This window comes from Poecilia latipinna, unplaced genomic scaffold (genome assembly GCF_001443285.1).
Source record: "Poecilia latipinna isolate Pla-1442-1.1 unplaced genomic scaffold, P_latipinna-1.0 Scaffold3784, whole genome shotgun sequence".
In the NCBI taxonomy this organism is placed as follows: domain Eukaryota; kingdom Metazoa; phylum Chordata; class Actinopteri; order Cyprinodontiformes; family Poeciliidae; genus Poecilia; species Poecilia latipinna.
In genome coordinates this window covers 25,881-42,001 of record NW_015116400.1, presented here as the reverse complement: position 1 = coordinate 42,001, position 16,121 = coordinate 25,881, and the positions used below count along the sequence as shown (strand labels likewise).

Genomic DNA, 16,121 nt, shown 5'->3' with positions numbered 1-16,121 from the left:
CGACTTCAACCAAAAATCAACGATTCTAACTATTTTTCAACGTTGATTTAACATCATGTGCTATCTGGGTCTTCACTTTTAAAAAGAAAATGATGACGTCAGAGCGTCTTTCATCTTTGCCTGGCTTTCGATTTTTTTTTTTTTTGCTCTATCAGTGAAAACCAAAAGGCCCATAATCCTCAGATAAGTCTTCTAATCAACTAATACCATGGACAGAGGATAAGCGCATCAGCTCACTAATCACCTTCCTGCCTCTGGTCTCATATAACGTGCAAACACTCATTTACACTTCCTGAAGTAGATGTGTAGAAAACGAGCACGGAAAGGACACATGGTGCCATCCTCGGATGCCATAGAATAGCTGCTGCATTATTAATGCATTTGTGGTCAGTTGAATGCATTTTTTATTTTTTATTTTTTTGTAGAATCTACTCAGTTGATAGTCAAAAGCAACTTCAAACCTACAGGTAAACATAGGAAAAGGGGTTCTTGTTTTATTACTGCTCCGACAAGCAGCCCACATTATCAATCTACCTTCACCGTGCTTTCTTACTCAGTAGACGTTGTACGTCCTTGCTTTTAAAAAACGAAAAAGAAATGGACTTGACATATCCAACAAACGGTTTTCAGATGAAGTTCCGAAAATGCTTTGCTTTTTGTCCGGGGTCGGCCCGCCGCATGATTCTGCACGGCAGATTTACAAACACGATGGCTTCACAGAGGCGATTTGATCCCTCTGGTAACCCACGTCTCCCACCGCGCGGCTTTCTCCACTGTAGCTTTAAAATGATCCACAAGCAGAACCAGATTGTTTTCACGGGTCAATGTTTGGCGCAGCACAATATAGGATGGAGATCTAGGAAAATGTCAAATGCTGGGTCTCTTTTCCCCTTCTTTTAAACAGAAACTAACCGTCACAGAAACTGGGAGAGAAAAACAAACATCCCTTGCTCGTGAGTAAGCTCTGCGTAACGGCAAGAACGTAACCGTTTCCTGGCAAATTAATTTAAATCCAACAAACATTTCAGAAATGCCCACCCAGTTTGAACTAAACACTGCCCTACAGGCCACTCCAGAAGTTTCATTTTTCATCGTCTTGTAATGTAAAAAGGATTATGTTTCAATTAATACAACCCTAACTTCAAGGTAAACAAGTAGCTATAATGAACTGAATAACCTCTCCTGAAACAAATAGGCATTAAAATGTCTATGCTTACCTGTTGTAACAATGTTTAAACACTAATTGGCCTTTGTTAGAAAACCATTTGGTTTCGTTCAGCGTTTTTGATTAAACTCCTGATAATAACGGTGTTGCATAAATGCACAAGCACACAACGCAGCAAACATGACTTGGGTTCCCACGTGTGGCACTTCAGGACAAATCGGTAAATAGTATCCATGGTGACAACCAGCTCTAGAAAGCTTCAAACCAATGGGAGGAGCAGCGATCAAAAAGTAGCAACAAAAGTTGTTATAATTCTTAAGTCAACTACTTCTTTGTAATATTAGGTTCTCTTTTCTGTTCATTGTTGTTGTTGTTTCTAGTCTGAATGTATTTAGTTATATTATCATAAAAAGCTGATTAATTCCAGCATTTATTTCGAAGAGCGAAGCTCAAAGAGTCATTATGCTGGAGTGATGCATTTCATGTTTTTAGTTCCGTCAATTATGGTGATTATAGCTTACAGCTAATCGAAACCCAAATTCAATTCTACTTCTCAGAAACGTAGGATATCGCATAAGGAATTTTAATGAGAAATGTGATGTCACAACCTCGTTATGGCCTACACCAGTGGTTAAAAAAAAAAAACATTTCAGTAAGTAAATTAAATAGGGACATAATGACAACACAAACAGCATCAGAAACAATATAGTTTTTTTTTGTCTTTTTTTTTTATACCTTTTTTGTTTTTTTTAGTTTGATTTCTTAAGAGGTTCTCAAGACCCACGACTGGCTGATGTGCGTCAACGTTGGAAACCGCTGGGCCTGTGTTACCATGGGGTGGACTTGACGGCTGTCAGTTGACATTTACTGACACCTTCACCAAAAAGGTTAAGCGTCAAAAGGTGCAAAGACAGTGACTAATAAGAGTGCTATTTGAAGCACATCAAGTGAAAGTTGAGCAAAAGGAAACAAGTTTTGGTGAAAATGGTGCACAAGCAACCGGAATAACATGAGCGAAACGTGAAGGAAACCCGTGCAAATGTTTTGGCATGGACTGAGGGTACAACAAAATGAACCCCGATTATGTATATTTAAATCCTACTTTTATTTTTCTAATGTGATTATTGTTGATAAACTGAATTTTTGGGGTTTTCATCAGCAAATAAATTACCAGAAATAAATCCCTTTAGTACATTCCTGTCATAATCTACATAAAAATGTTAAAAGTATCGCCAAATACTTTTACTTTTATTACCTTCTTTATGTATCGAGTGCACTCTCTGCACAGCACAGCTAAAGGTCAGTCATTGTAAAAATCCTCATTAGTTTGTCATGATCTCCGTCTCAGTGTAGATCCAGGTAAAGCCGAAGAGCGTCACGGCGATTTTGATAATTAGTAAATTCTCCCATGTACCTTGGTAACTGTAGAGATCCCCCACGCTGGCCTGGCGCGTGATGTGCTGCCAGTAGGCGCTGCGTGGCAGCGAGATGGACTTGGTTAGCGTCTCTCTGGAGTGAAACTGAAACAGACAAGAGTCAGACAGCAGTGCATCTCAATTTTCTGTCACTTTTTGGGGGAAAGCTGATCTGCATTTGTCAACGCATGAGAAGGTGTGAATAGTAGCACATATTGAAGGCTGAGTGGCATATCTCCTGGCTGAGAAAGTGTTTGATGGATAAGACAGGGATTCATTTGGGATTATTTTTTTTAATTTTTATTTATTGTCTGGCATGTTGTGGATTTGATTTCATCTTTCCAACTTCCAAATCCTGATCCACAGTGCCTTAAAGAAGTATCCGGATCCCTTCACCTTTTGCACATTTTCTAATGCAATGAACTTCAATGTGCATGTAACAGACCAACACGACATAGGGCGCAACTGATGTGATGGTTTTATTTTATATTTTAAAAATATAAATCTGAAAAGTGCGGGATGCATTTGTATCCAGCCAAATAGCCAATTTCCACCTCCCAATTGTGCACTACGTATTATCCACCTACTTTGTTTAAAATTACAATAAAATACAGTGAAGTTTGTGTGTTTGCGGTGTGAGAAAAATATGGAAAAAGCGGTAAGGACACTTTTGCAAGGCGCGGTAAGGTAAGGTCATTTTTTTTACATAGCACATTTTCAGCAACAAGGCAATTCAAAATGCCATACATTCCAGAAAGAAACATTGAAGGTGTAAAATGTACCGATGCTAAAAAAAAAAAAAAGAAAAAAAAAAAAAAAAAAATTGCAACGTACACACAGTTCTTGCTGTTGGAAATGTTCCCTTAAATTGCAGGGTCCAGGAGAATGGCCATATGGTCAAGGCTCGTCAGACACAGGGCATGGCGATGTAAACAAAGAACGCAGATGACAGTGAAAAGGAAGGAAGTAAAAAGGAAGTGAGGAATGATTATTGTGAGGGAAAGACGGAGAGAAGGCCAAGACTCTGGTGCGTCTTAGAACGATTCAGAACGGAAATCAGGAATTCTTAACTTCACGCGTCTATAAAAAAAACACAGTTCTGATCATCCAAGCAGAGAGCGAAGCCATTTTGCAGCTTGTATGCACACCTCTCTGTGTTTCTTTGAGACTGATGTGACGAATGCAACGTAAGGAATAAAATAAGTGACTCTAAAATGGTCTTGCTCTGTTGAAATGTAACCACAGTAATGCCAATGTGCAGCAACTGATAAGAGATAAACAAACCCAAAACACACCAGCGTACCTGGGAGCTCTTTTCCATCTCCTCTATCATCCTCTCGTGCTGCTGGGCGATGGCCAGCGTGGCCGAGTGGACCCGCTGGTAGATCATCTCGCCCTCCCGGGTCTGGAACGTAAACAAACCCTCTCCTGTGTCACACATCCTGTGCCAAGAACACACACACACACACACACACAGAGAGAGAGACACTTTGATCGCGCTCGCTCTCGGATTGCTCATTTACAAATATGCATGGTTGAATGTTTAGGCTGCAGTGAGGACCGTGAACGCAAGTAGGCCCCTCTCTCCTCCCCCCACCTGAAGGCAAAAAATCCCCCCCAAAAAACACACAGATCAAGACAGTTTCAGAGAAAAGCCCGTCACATCATCATCATCATCATCATCATCATCATCATCATCATCATCGCCTGAAGCCCTCAGCAGCATATATCCCAGGATGTTTTTGGTTTTCAAAGCTTCTTTGTGAAAAGTTGTCACTGCGTTTCCATAACCGTGTTTTTTTTTTTTTTCTCCCTCTTGATCCTGGCATTTCAATTACACAAGCCAGTCAGAAGCACACACACACACACACACACACACACACACACACACACGCGCACACGCACCTTCCGGACTCAAACGTGAACCAGGTGGAGTCCCGGCCGTATCTGCGCAGGGAGCTGAGGGGCCACATGACGAGCTTGAGGCGGGCGTTGTGAATATCCCACAGGTAGATGTTTTCGTGGGTGATCTGCATGGTGCACTCCCCGTAGATGTCCAGGTTCGGCGTGGGCATGAGGTACACGTTGAAGCGCTCTGAAGATAAACAAAATGAAATAGAAAATCCACGTTTTGAACGCCACAGTTAAAGTTCAATCAGAGAAACCGCTTTGCAACAAACAGAAATTGGCATCGGCCCGCTAAACTGTGATCGGAGCGTCTCTGGTCTTTTGCCTTATGCCTTTAAGCAATTTCCAGATGCCTGAAGGCGACACATTCACCTAATCACACAATTACACACAAACAAGAACACCATGTCAATGTGAAGTGAAAAGAGTCCTGTACCAACATGGTGTGAAAGGCTATTCAGCAAGAAGGAAGCCATTACTCCAAATATGAAAAGCCAGATTAAATTTTTCAAATGCATTTGGGACGTTTGTTTTTGGAAAAAAAAAAAAAAAGTGTCCTGTGGTTTGTTGAAACTAAGGCTGAAGTGTTTGGCGCTGTTGGAGGAAAAGAGAGGAAAGGCTGCCATCTTGAGAACACCATCTGAACTATGAAGCATGAGTGTGGGGACCTCATGTGTGGTTATGAACTTAAAATAGTTCACTGAATGGGTAAATGACATGATGTGGAAATATTGAAGCAGCATCTTAAATTATCAACCAGGAAGTTGAAGCGCGGGTAGCAGTGGATCTTCCAAATGGACAATAAGCCCAAGGACAATGAAGTCAGTGTTTTGGAGTGGATATCTTGAAGTCTTGATCTCGGTATCGGAGTAAACTTTTGAAAATGTGTGTGGGCGCCCACACTGTTGCACCGGTTCAGGTGAGGAGGAATGGATCAAACTCCAGCAAACTATTATGAGAACCTGATGGAAGGACACCGGATCATCTGACCCTAGTCACGCAAGTTGAAGCGGCAATTCCACCAAACACTAAAAACTGATTTTACAAAATATGTAAATATCTGATTTCAACTGCAAATTTATCAACTTGCTCTGGCATGTCGCCCAGGTGTTTTTGCTGAAGTGACTTAATTCCCTTCCTATTGCATAATTATACAGTCTGAGCTTCATAACAGTCACTAATGATGGGTTTCACCTATTAAAATCGCTTGTTTTTCCCAATGCAAACCTCTTTAAATACACACTTTCCTATGACGTAGGAGCTTGTAGAAGCTGATCTAAAATCAAAGTTTTGAATTAATTGCCTAAATAAATAATTTTTGAACCACTTTTAAGAGGAGAATCTTTCCTCCAGGTTATGGGGAAGGGCTAAGAAATTCCTCAACTGGGTTTGGTGCTCTTCTTCGTCGTGAAATTGTAACTTTGTCACATCATAATGACACAGCAAGAACTGCAAACTGAGAGAGAGAAAAAAAAAACTATCAGAGAGAAGAAGAAAGCAATGTAGGAAACAAGGGAGGAAGAAAGTACAGAAGACAGAAAGGCAAAACACAAGGAAGGATAGGACGAAGGACGAGCAAAGGAAAGACAGGTGGAAGAGAGGAAGGTCATGAGGAAAGAAGGGAAGAAAAGACGGAAAGGAGCAAAGACATAATGAGGGAAACAAGTGAGGGCTCAAGAAAAAGAATAAAGAGAAAGAAAGAGGAAGGGGAAAGAAAAGTAACAAACGAGACAAAGAAAGAAGAGATGGGAATGAAGGAAGGAAATCAGGAAGGAACAAATTGATCATTTAAACAAGGTGAGCAGGAATAAGGTCTGGACATAAAAACTTTTTTTTTTTCATTCCTATTCAGTCCAAGAGAATACTGAAATCAAAATCTTCCAGAATCTACTTTTATTTGTCAATTAATTCTCCATGCAGAAAGCAGAAACATAGCACCCTACTTATAGACAATATCATGATCTATGTTCCCTAGGCATTCACTAACCCTAGGGGTTTGGAAAAATAAACTCTGCCCCCTGCTGTTCAGGAGGCATCGAGAGTTTAAACGACAAGCTGGAGTTTTGTTGCGTTCACTCAAAGCAGCAGCAGAAATGTGCCGGTTCGGTTCAGGGTGCTTCAATCTTGCGCTGCTTGAACGCTTTATTTGAACGAACCAAAGAGGGGTTTGTAGTCAAAACCTTGCACTCTGATATCTTACATAAAAGAGGCCAAGTATAGTTGAGGAGCACAATTTCGCTTCGTAGCTGCAGGGAAATGAAATCCATCAAAATGAAAGAAAGTTTTTTTTTTTTTCCTTCTCCTTTTTTTCAATTACTCGCTCTTTTAAAACTCTAAACTGCTCCGTTTGGACTGTTGCCTTTTCAATTTCCTTCACAACTTTACAAATTATACACAGTGAATGAGCTGCTCCGCGATAGCGCCTCCTCTTTTTTTTTTTTTTTTATTCCCATTTCCTGAGAGTGGAATATGTGTAGAGGCACATTTATTTCGCACGGCTTTAGGAGCCATAATCTCATCCATCTCTATGACAAGCTTCATTACGAGGGAAGCCAGTAATGCACAGCACTTCTCATTAGGCCTGGAACAGAGCCCCTGCCAGAGCCTGTGACCTGTACTTCCACACACACACACACGCACACACACGCGCGCAGGTTTCCTTTAACATCCCACATCAAAACAAACCTCTGAAGCCCAAAGCTGGAGGATAGTGAGCTCATACGACAAAACTCTCCAACAGGGGACTTGAAATCAAATATTGACAAAAATGGCCCTTATTAGCAGAGCCTAATTGGACATTGTCCGCTTCACTCCCCTAACCCTCTGAAGTCTCAGCTGCTTTAACGCAAACAGGCCGCATGCGCAACAGATAAGTGCTTGGAGGAGGGCTGATTGAGAGGGATTGACCCCGAATAGCTGCGTGTGTTAGCTGGGACTAATTGGGCACTCACCATTCTGCTCCCGCTGCACTCCCGCTGCTAACAGGTCCGGCTCTCCGAGGCTGATGTCGTTGAGACGGGTACCCAGGCACTCCACGCACAGCAGCTTGCACCATTCCTCGGCGTCCAGCTCTGCACACAGCAGTAAAGAGTCAGTGCAGTTGTATGTCAGACTATATATATATAATTTTTTTTTTTTATGCAGTAAGATTATAACAACGTGGGTCCAACCTCAGGGTGCTTTCATACAAACATGAAACCCTTGAGTGATGCATGAAAAAAAAAAAAAAAAAAAAAAAAAAAACAGCTACAGCCATCATTCACTGGTGGATAATTTATACATAAAATCTGAAGCCAATCACTAAAAAAAATGGTTCCAATATTCCAATCTCAAAGTCTGTGTCTGATATCTCAGTGGCTTTTTCTCTATTAAGGGAGGAAAAACTGATAATGGTCTCAATTTGTAATCAGCCAAACATCCGAGGAGAAGCCAGTAACTCTGGAGGTGCTGCAGAGATCCACAGCTCAGGCAGAAGATTGAACAACTATTAACTGTGCAACCTTTTAATCTGTGTACAAAAACATACACAATTCGTAATTCTAATACCTTGCATCATTTTGAACACGTGTTGAAATGGCCCAGTCAAAGTGCAGACCTAAATCCATTTGAGAATCTGTGGCAGTGACGATGTTTTGCAGATGTGCAAAGTTGTGGGTGCCATACAAAAACTTGTAGCTACAATTAAAGCAGAAAGTGCTTCTACAAAATATTCACAAGGTTGAACTACAAACAGTTTCTATGTCACAATTATGTGCTACTTTGTGATGGCCTAACATATCAAATCCTAGTAAGTTTTGGATTAAAGAAATGAAAAAAAAATATATGTGTGGAAGGTCTAAGAGGAACTGGAAGTGTGGCACTGTACCCGTTACTGACCCGTTTTTATTTCCGTCAATCAATACAGATCAAAAGCTTACGGAACGGGTGTGAGAGGCATCCAATCACTGGAGAGCATTTGACGTAAATGGCAGCGTTATGCAACAGCCTGTTTGTTAGATCAACCGGAAAATGCAGATTGGACAGAAGGGTTAAGGAAAGGTCGGCTGCTATCCGAAGCACTTTATTCACACACAGGAGGAAGCAGAAAACACGGCGGCTCCGGCAATTCAGCTCTTTCCTCGTGCTTTCATTAACTCCCCTCGCTGTGGCCTTTAAGTGTTTCTAAACTCCCACACTTTTTTTTTTTTTTTTTTTTAAGGCCACTGAGTGGAAAATCAGCCAAACAAACACTTCATCAGCACAGCGGCGTCCAGGCTGCGCTACGTGTAGCGCGTCAGGAGACGCGGCAGAAAGACGCGTGTGCATGTGTAGGTGAGTGAAGGAGGGGAGAAAGAAAACGGCGCCGCTTTTTGTTTTAATGAGTGTTTGCAAACACGCGGCAAGCCAGAGTCAGGTATGCACGAACCGAATCGGGAGACGGTTTACTTTTTTTTTTTTGTTTTTGCGGCAGCAGAGCAGCAGTCATTACACAGACGGATACAATATGTATATCTGCTTGCATTCATATCTGTCAGAGAGGCAACTCCTCGGTGGAATTTAAGGAGCTGACATTCTCAATGGTAGTCATAACTCAAGGTCACACTCTCATCTTTCTTTATGTGCATATTTGACAGTTGCACCCAGAGCTGTCAAAAATGCGCGATTATTTTTTTATTTTATTTTTTCCGCTCACTCCGTTCCGTGCCTCATTGACAGCACGCTGCTTGGGAGGACGCAACAAAGGTTTTGTGTTTTAAAAGTAACATAATAGGGGGAGATTTATAACTGCTAAACAGTCTTTTTTTTTTCCTAAATAAAACATGCAACAAAAACTTTTTTATTTATGCATATTTAAGTAATGTCTTTAAATAACAGCGCAGTACTTGTTAATATTCATCGCTGCATTAACACGCCATTAGATATTGCAAGGCAGCAGGACAAATTAGGATCCTATGAAGTGAGTTCTTATGCAATGCAAGTTTACCTTTTTTAATTCTATGATGTGTAAAAGCTGGGGGGAAATGTCATTTCTGATTTTCAGCTCAACCAGTCTGACAACTCTTTTGTGATCAGTGAATGCACCGTACCCAACGGCTAACGGTGCCTTCTCTAGTTATTCAACTTTTGTTTCACTTCAGAACCACCTGGAAGACAAATAGCTCCAATGGCGATGTGTGTTCTAGTTTGAGAGTTTGTCGATACTCAACAGTGTGAAAAATATCTGTATCTGTATTTGGTTGGACGTCAGTTCTGCGATTTCGCTACTACTGGTTAACTATGGCGTTTAAAGTTCTGCAAGGAGCAATCCGTAACATCTGAAGGCAAAACAAAAATAAACCGTTCCGATTTGGATGGGGAAAAAGATAAAACCACATTCATGAATTAGATCCATATCTCTTGTAAACCCAACTCCACAAATCAGCTTAGCGTGAAACAGCACAATAAAATACATGGATTCATTTTCTTTGCCCAGCTTTAGGCTTCAATAAAGCTATTTCAACTTGCTTGGGAAGGTCTGGAGGATTTTTTTTTAGGCTTTCCACCCATCGCACTAGATGCAATCTCTATTGTTACAGTGCATAACGGGGTTGAAAAAACACCACAAATTATGCCCAATATTGGTTTTCAGACCTGCACAATGAAAATCAATATTTCAGAACCCATCTCCCAACCTCTTAATATGGCGGCAAATGAGCATCACTTGGCTAAACTCAGATCCACCACAGCCTCCATCACTTCTGTTTCTCTTTTTTTTTTTTTTGACCCGACATGCTTCATTCTTCTACCACCCCTGTTTTCTTTTTTTTTTGTTTTTTTTTTTTTTCCCAAAACCAAATTACCATAACATAACACATCTTCAGGAGCAAAACAAAATACCTTTTCTCCCCTTATTTCCTCCTGCTGTGGTTGAAAGCAACCAATTAGATTTGTGCACGAAGAAAAGGACAACTCACCTGACTCGCAGGCAAACGTCTTGGACGTGTCATCGCAGAAGATGATGGCGACGGCGTGCTTCTTTGTCTCCCGTGGCATCCGCGTGACGTTCTTGATGTTGTGGAGCTCGGTGATCTACAGAAGTCAGGGAGAGAAAAGCAGCAGCGGCGGCGGCGGCACATGAATGAACACTGCAGCAATAATGGCGCGGCTTAATTGGTATCCTCCACAGCTTTTGCTGAAAGTGCAGCGGGGAGTTAATGACGACGATGCAGAGCCGTAAACTTAAACAGAGGAGGTGATCCTAAAGAACAAATCACACCAAGCAATTTTATGAGGCTTAAAAATCTAATTTAAAACGGGGAGAAATCACACACGCCAGCTAGCCGCTCACACTCCTGTATGATGTTTAATATGCAGCTGCAGAGGCTTGCGGCGTCCAAGGCAACCCTCATTGTTGTGCACCTCCTTGAAAATACTCTTCCAGTTAATACAGAGGAAACCAATGATGAGAATCTAAAATCACTTCACCAGGTGGCTCGTAGTGAATGGAAAAAAGGGAGGAGATAACTTTTTTTATTGAATATCACCAGCATTGACTGGACATTTCATTCAACAGCCTTCCTGATACTCGCCGTCTCCAGCAGATAAGGCCCATTACATTAATGTAGTCTATTGTGTTCTAACTACAGGCCTCTTGCCAAACTGTTACAAATGAATTAGCTGGGCTCATTGCCCATACAGTAAAGCTTGACTGCTAAAGGTTAAAGACCCTATTGCACACACACACACCCCGTATTTGGACTACACATTTCTTTGTTCGATGGGGTGACATGTAATGAATTTCTCTCTACAGTTAGGTAGCCAGTGCTCAACGTTCAGGCCCAGCTGAGGGATTTCTACAAACCTCTGTTTTTTTGTTTTTTGTTTTCAAACTCAAGCTGCAATTTTGTGTGGTTTGTCCTATCCACACATACTCAGTTTATACAACTAGAAATACATTTTTCAGCTTTTCGAGATCCATTTGAACGGTTCTTTTCCGGGGGTCAACTATTGGAACAGCATCTCCGATGAATTTCAAAAGCAAGATTTAGAATTTTCTGTAATCAACAAAAAGTTTTTTTTTTCATTCCAGAAACAGTGTATGCGTGGGATCAACGTCCCGTTGCCACTCTAGGCTGGGTTCAGGTTTTAGTTGTAGTAGCCAAAAAAAAAACAAAAACACATCATTGTCTCATCTGAACTGAAATCATTTGTCCATATAAGAAGCAGAGAATTTCTGCTTCACCTCAAAGGTATTAATTTTGGAGCAGTGGCTTCTTTCCTGATTACTTCGGTTGATGATGCAAAACTTGCATTAGGACAGCGACACTAATGATGTAGCAGTTTCTAGTAAATGGTAGGATTTGGGCTTTGGTGGTTCCTGGGTTATTCCTGAACATCTTAACCAATTTATTTTCATCTAAAGGTGACAGTTTGGCTGAAACATGCAGTTGTGTGTTTCAGGGTATCGTTAGGTGAGCAAGGTATCACTTTCAGCTCTGAAACCGTTTCAAACCTTTTTATAACCTACCTTGTTTCATATTGTGATAAGAAAATGTAGTCAAGTGTTTTTTTTTTTTTTTTTTTTTTGCATTTGACTTATTTCCTCTATTTAACAATTTAACTTCTTTTTTTAATTATTTTATTTCCTGCATTCAATTTATTTTTGTTTTCAAGGGAATCAGTCTTGTGCACAACATTGTTCTTGATGTTTAGTGATTAAGTAGTTCAGACGTTTTGCATAAAACTCTTATTCCTGCCACATAGCAAGCCTTGGCAAGAGTAAAACTGTTTGAGTTGTCAAGCTCTAAACAATCATTTACAAGTCAATGACAAGTCATTTTTTTAAATGCTTTTCACCGATGATTAATGCACGATTATCAAACTCTGCAGTCATGATTAAAATCGCAGCAAGAATGACTCGGTTTGCATGCTGTCTCCATGCCTGCTTGACTTCTCCAGCTTTCCCCTGCAGTCCAATAACTTCCATGTCAAGTGAATTGGCACTTCTAAACCGACCTTAAGAGTGAGTTTCAGAATGTGTCTCCTGTGACTGTGTTGGGCCTGTGATGGACCAGTGACCTGTCCAGGGTTACTATGTCTCTTGGATAACCTCCAGAATGATTAATGTTGTGCAGCAGCATCCTACTGGGTGTTTTTGGGCTGTGGGATTTCAATGTCAGATGTGTGGAGAAAAAAAAAAAAAGAAAAAAAAAAGAAACAGGGCTAAATATTGGAATCTCAAAGCAACTGTTTATTTCCAAAAGCTTTGGGGTAAAAAAAAACAACAAACAAACAAACAAAAAAAACATATAAAACAACCACTTTTACTGGTCTGTTTTTAGAATGCATCAAATTCATTAGACGTTTTCCCTCAGGTTAAGCAATGAACATTTAATTGCTACTGATGTACTGATGACAGATAAAGGAGAGAACAACTTGGTATATCTTGCAATGAACCTGGTAACTGCAGAGAGTAGTTAAAAATTTAATAAAGCATTTATACGCATGCAGCAGCAAAGGAACATTTGTATTTCTTCGCAATCTAAATTCCTGGCAGGTGTTTCAATTGTTTCCATAATTTTCTTACTTAAATCTCACCTATCATGTGGCATACGTCGGAGATCAGACCTCAGACCAATGTTATTTGCATTTCATATGTTCCATTCGTGTAAATTATTAAAAAGCACCTCAAAGTTATGGACAACAGATTAAATATGAAAAGATAAATGATCTCCTTAAAGATGCCTTTTCTGAGTTAAGAATAATTGCAAGGTTAAGACGCCTAAAAAACAGTGACCTAAAAAAAAACCCCATCATGCTGGCCTTCATCTCAACCTACCTGGACTATTGCAGCAGTTTTTATGGTGATATTGGACAGTTGCAGATTGATCTGCTTCAATTGGTCTAAAATGCTGCAGTAAAGCGTAACTAGCACACACTAACAAGACCATTACTTCTATGCCAGCTCGTTTTGCAATGACTGTGCATTTTAGACTTCATTTTAGGATTTTATTGTTCATTTTATTTTTACCTTTAAATGAGGTAGTTACACCAGCGGTCCTTTAACTCTGCGCACTCCGATTAGACCACTAAAGTCTGTAGAATAATTGGTTGCTGTTTCCACGTCCAGGTTGAAGCATAAAGAAAACTAACTCATTCGTTTCTACTCTACTGAATAAGACAACTTCCCCTGTGCACAAGCACCTCTCTTACATTACACATTTTTAAATCCTGTTTAAAAAAAAAATAATTTTGCTCAATAACTCATAGAGCTCTGGAAAAAACTTAGAGACTCATGATTTTACTTTTTATAGGTATATGTTTGGCTAAAATGAACATCGTTCTTTTATTCTATGAACTACTGACAAGAAGTCTCTCAAATTCCAAGCAAAAGTGCATTTATTTGAAGAAATTGAGAAATTGTCAAAATCACAAAAAAGATGCAGCGTTTTCAGACCTCAAACAATGCAAAGAAAATAAGTTCATGTTCATTTAGAAACTATAATACTACTGTTCTAACTCAGGAAGAGTTCAGAAATCAGTACAACCATGAGGTTTTCGATGGGATTCGGTGCAGTGGTCTCTTCATTTGTTCCCCAGAGTTGGATGTAGAATCTAAACCTCTCAATACGCGACTAAATCCGATCATGCCTTATTGCATTATTCTTAATAGGACAAATATGCAATCAATCTATACACTGGTGCTCCAATGCAGCTTGACATTTTCGCAGTAGCTGACTCAAGCCAGAGCTCAAGAGACCTCTAAAACAACTCCACAGGAAGCTAAAAATACACCCAAAAATATGCAGGATCTCTTTTAAAGCATGGACCAGTGATCTGCAGAGAGAGAATGCTGCAGAAGGAGAAAGAGAGAAAGAGAGGGGGAAGGAAAGAAAAAAATGTGAATGGGAAAAAAAAAAAAAAAATCTAATCCCCTTTGTGTTGATTGTGTAAATCAGCCACCAGTGCAGCCTATTTCCCACCCACAGCACTGCAGCGTTGAATGAAGCCCCGAGACGGGACCTTTTCTGGATCTCGGTGGCAATGCATTACCAGGTTCAGCGGTGCATGCGCGCGCCCATCGCTCACTACAGCGTGGATGCATGCGGCGCCTCAGAGCGGGGCGGTTTACAGCCGCACGGGCCGCTTCGTGGGACAGCATGATGCAGTAGGCAGAGATATATCTAATTCACAATACACGACTGATATTGTGGCAGCAAATGGTGCAAACAGAGTGGATCAAAACATCAAGATGGCTTGTGGCTACATCAATAGACGCAGATAAAGTCAAAACTGGAAAAGAAAACCTCACCAATTTGCCTCATTATCACGGGAGAGAAGAAAGAGCTGAATTGCCTCCACAAACTACAGCCACAAAGTTTACTCCGCAGTCCTCCATTATCTCCCCTTATCTCCTCTCATTAGGATAAAACATTGTTCACGGCGCTGCTCCTTTAAAATCATCCTCACTTACCGGGATAATGAATCATAATTGGTGCATTTCAAGGGGCTTACGAGGTGCGGAGAGAGATATTATATGGAGGATTACTACTTTTCAAAGAGAGGAGGAAAGGCCTGGAGGACAAGATAAAGTCCCAAAATGTGCCTTAATAGATCCTTAACTTCATCATCTGATATCACTGGACAGAATTGTAATGCAAAGATGAAAACAGGTTTCCCACTGCATGCTTAAAACAGTTTAGTGCTCCGGTTGTGCCCACAATAAAAGCAGTACAATATTAATAACCAGATCAGCATATTTTTTTGGTGGAAAATGTTTTTCCATGTGGCATATGATTTACTAATAGATGTAGCAGAGTAACAGAAAACTAGACCAGTGAGAGCTTTCATTCAATGAAAAAAAAACAAACAAAAAAAAAACAGGTGATGCCTTATTTAAGGTGGGAGGCAGCCAGTGTTGGTTTAATGACGGTTCATTGCTAACTGAAAAAAACTGACTAAAATGAGATGTTTAGTAAAACACGACTCTAAGAAATGGTGTGATTTAATGAAAATGTTGACACGAGAGAGGAGAATGTGATACGGAGCTATGATCCAAAATGATCCAAAATGCTTGGAAACTGAAGAGACCAAGAAATGTTGAACAGGAGAACTATCATCCAATGGGCCAAAAGATATGTTTGCATGCTTCGAATAACACTGAAAGTTCGAATACATGTTAATACCTAAAAAGATTTAATGTTGAAGAAGAATTTCTATTTATCCAGTAAATGTTTGAATTTGTAAAGAAAAAATTAAGTCACGGCTAAATTTTGAACACTGATATTTTGAGATGTGCTGAAATGATTTGGAATGGAGTAAGCCGTGTGCATTATAATTTTACATGTACGGAGAGAAACACCATTACAAAGAATATATAGACAAATATAAAATTAAGAAAAGGGATTTCTTGCTTGTGTTTTTTCAAAGATAACAAATCTTAAGCTTAAATGTTGTTACTCACTTGTTGGCAAGGATGGTCTCAGCTGATGTTATCACTCGACGCTGATTAATTTGAACAGTTTGCCAAATTGCAAAATGAAACTCTTGGCTGTTGCCTGGTAATTATGCTCTGCATGTCTGTGTCAGAGACATTTAGACTTTTTTTTTTTTTTTTTTTTTTTTCCAGGGGGAGGCGCCTGGGGGGGTTTTTTTAATTTGAAAAGAGGGGGCGG

General features: G+C 40.2%; 1 protein-coding gene across 1 annotated transcript in view; it reads right to left on the bottom strand.

Annotated features, from left to right (window-relative positions):
• Positions 1–131: 131 nt before the first annotated feature.
• The window catches only part of dok6 (docking protein 6), a gene marked incomplete at its 5' end in the record, with an annotated part of 20,552 nt that continues 4,562 nt past the window's right edge, over positions 132–16,121 (bottom strand). Inside the window, 5 exons of the mRNA XM_015024709.1 lie at positions 132–2,685; positions 3,884–4,022; positions 4,486–4,675; positions 7,440–7,559; positions 10,422–10,536. Coding sequence (XP_014880195.1) covers positions 2,488–2,685; positions 3,884–4,022; positions 4,486–4,675; positions 7,440–7,559; positions 10,422–10,536 — 762 coding nt within the window. The remainder of the gene's footprint in view (positions 2,686–3,883; positions 4,023–4,485; positions 4,676–7,439; positions 7,560–10,421; positions 10,537–16,121) is intronic.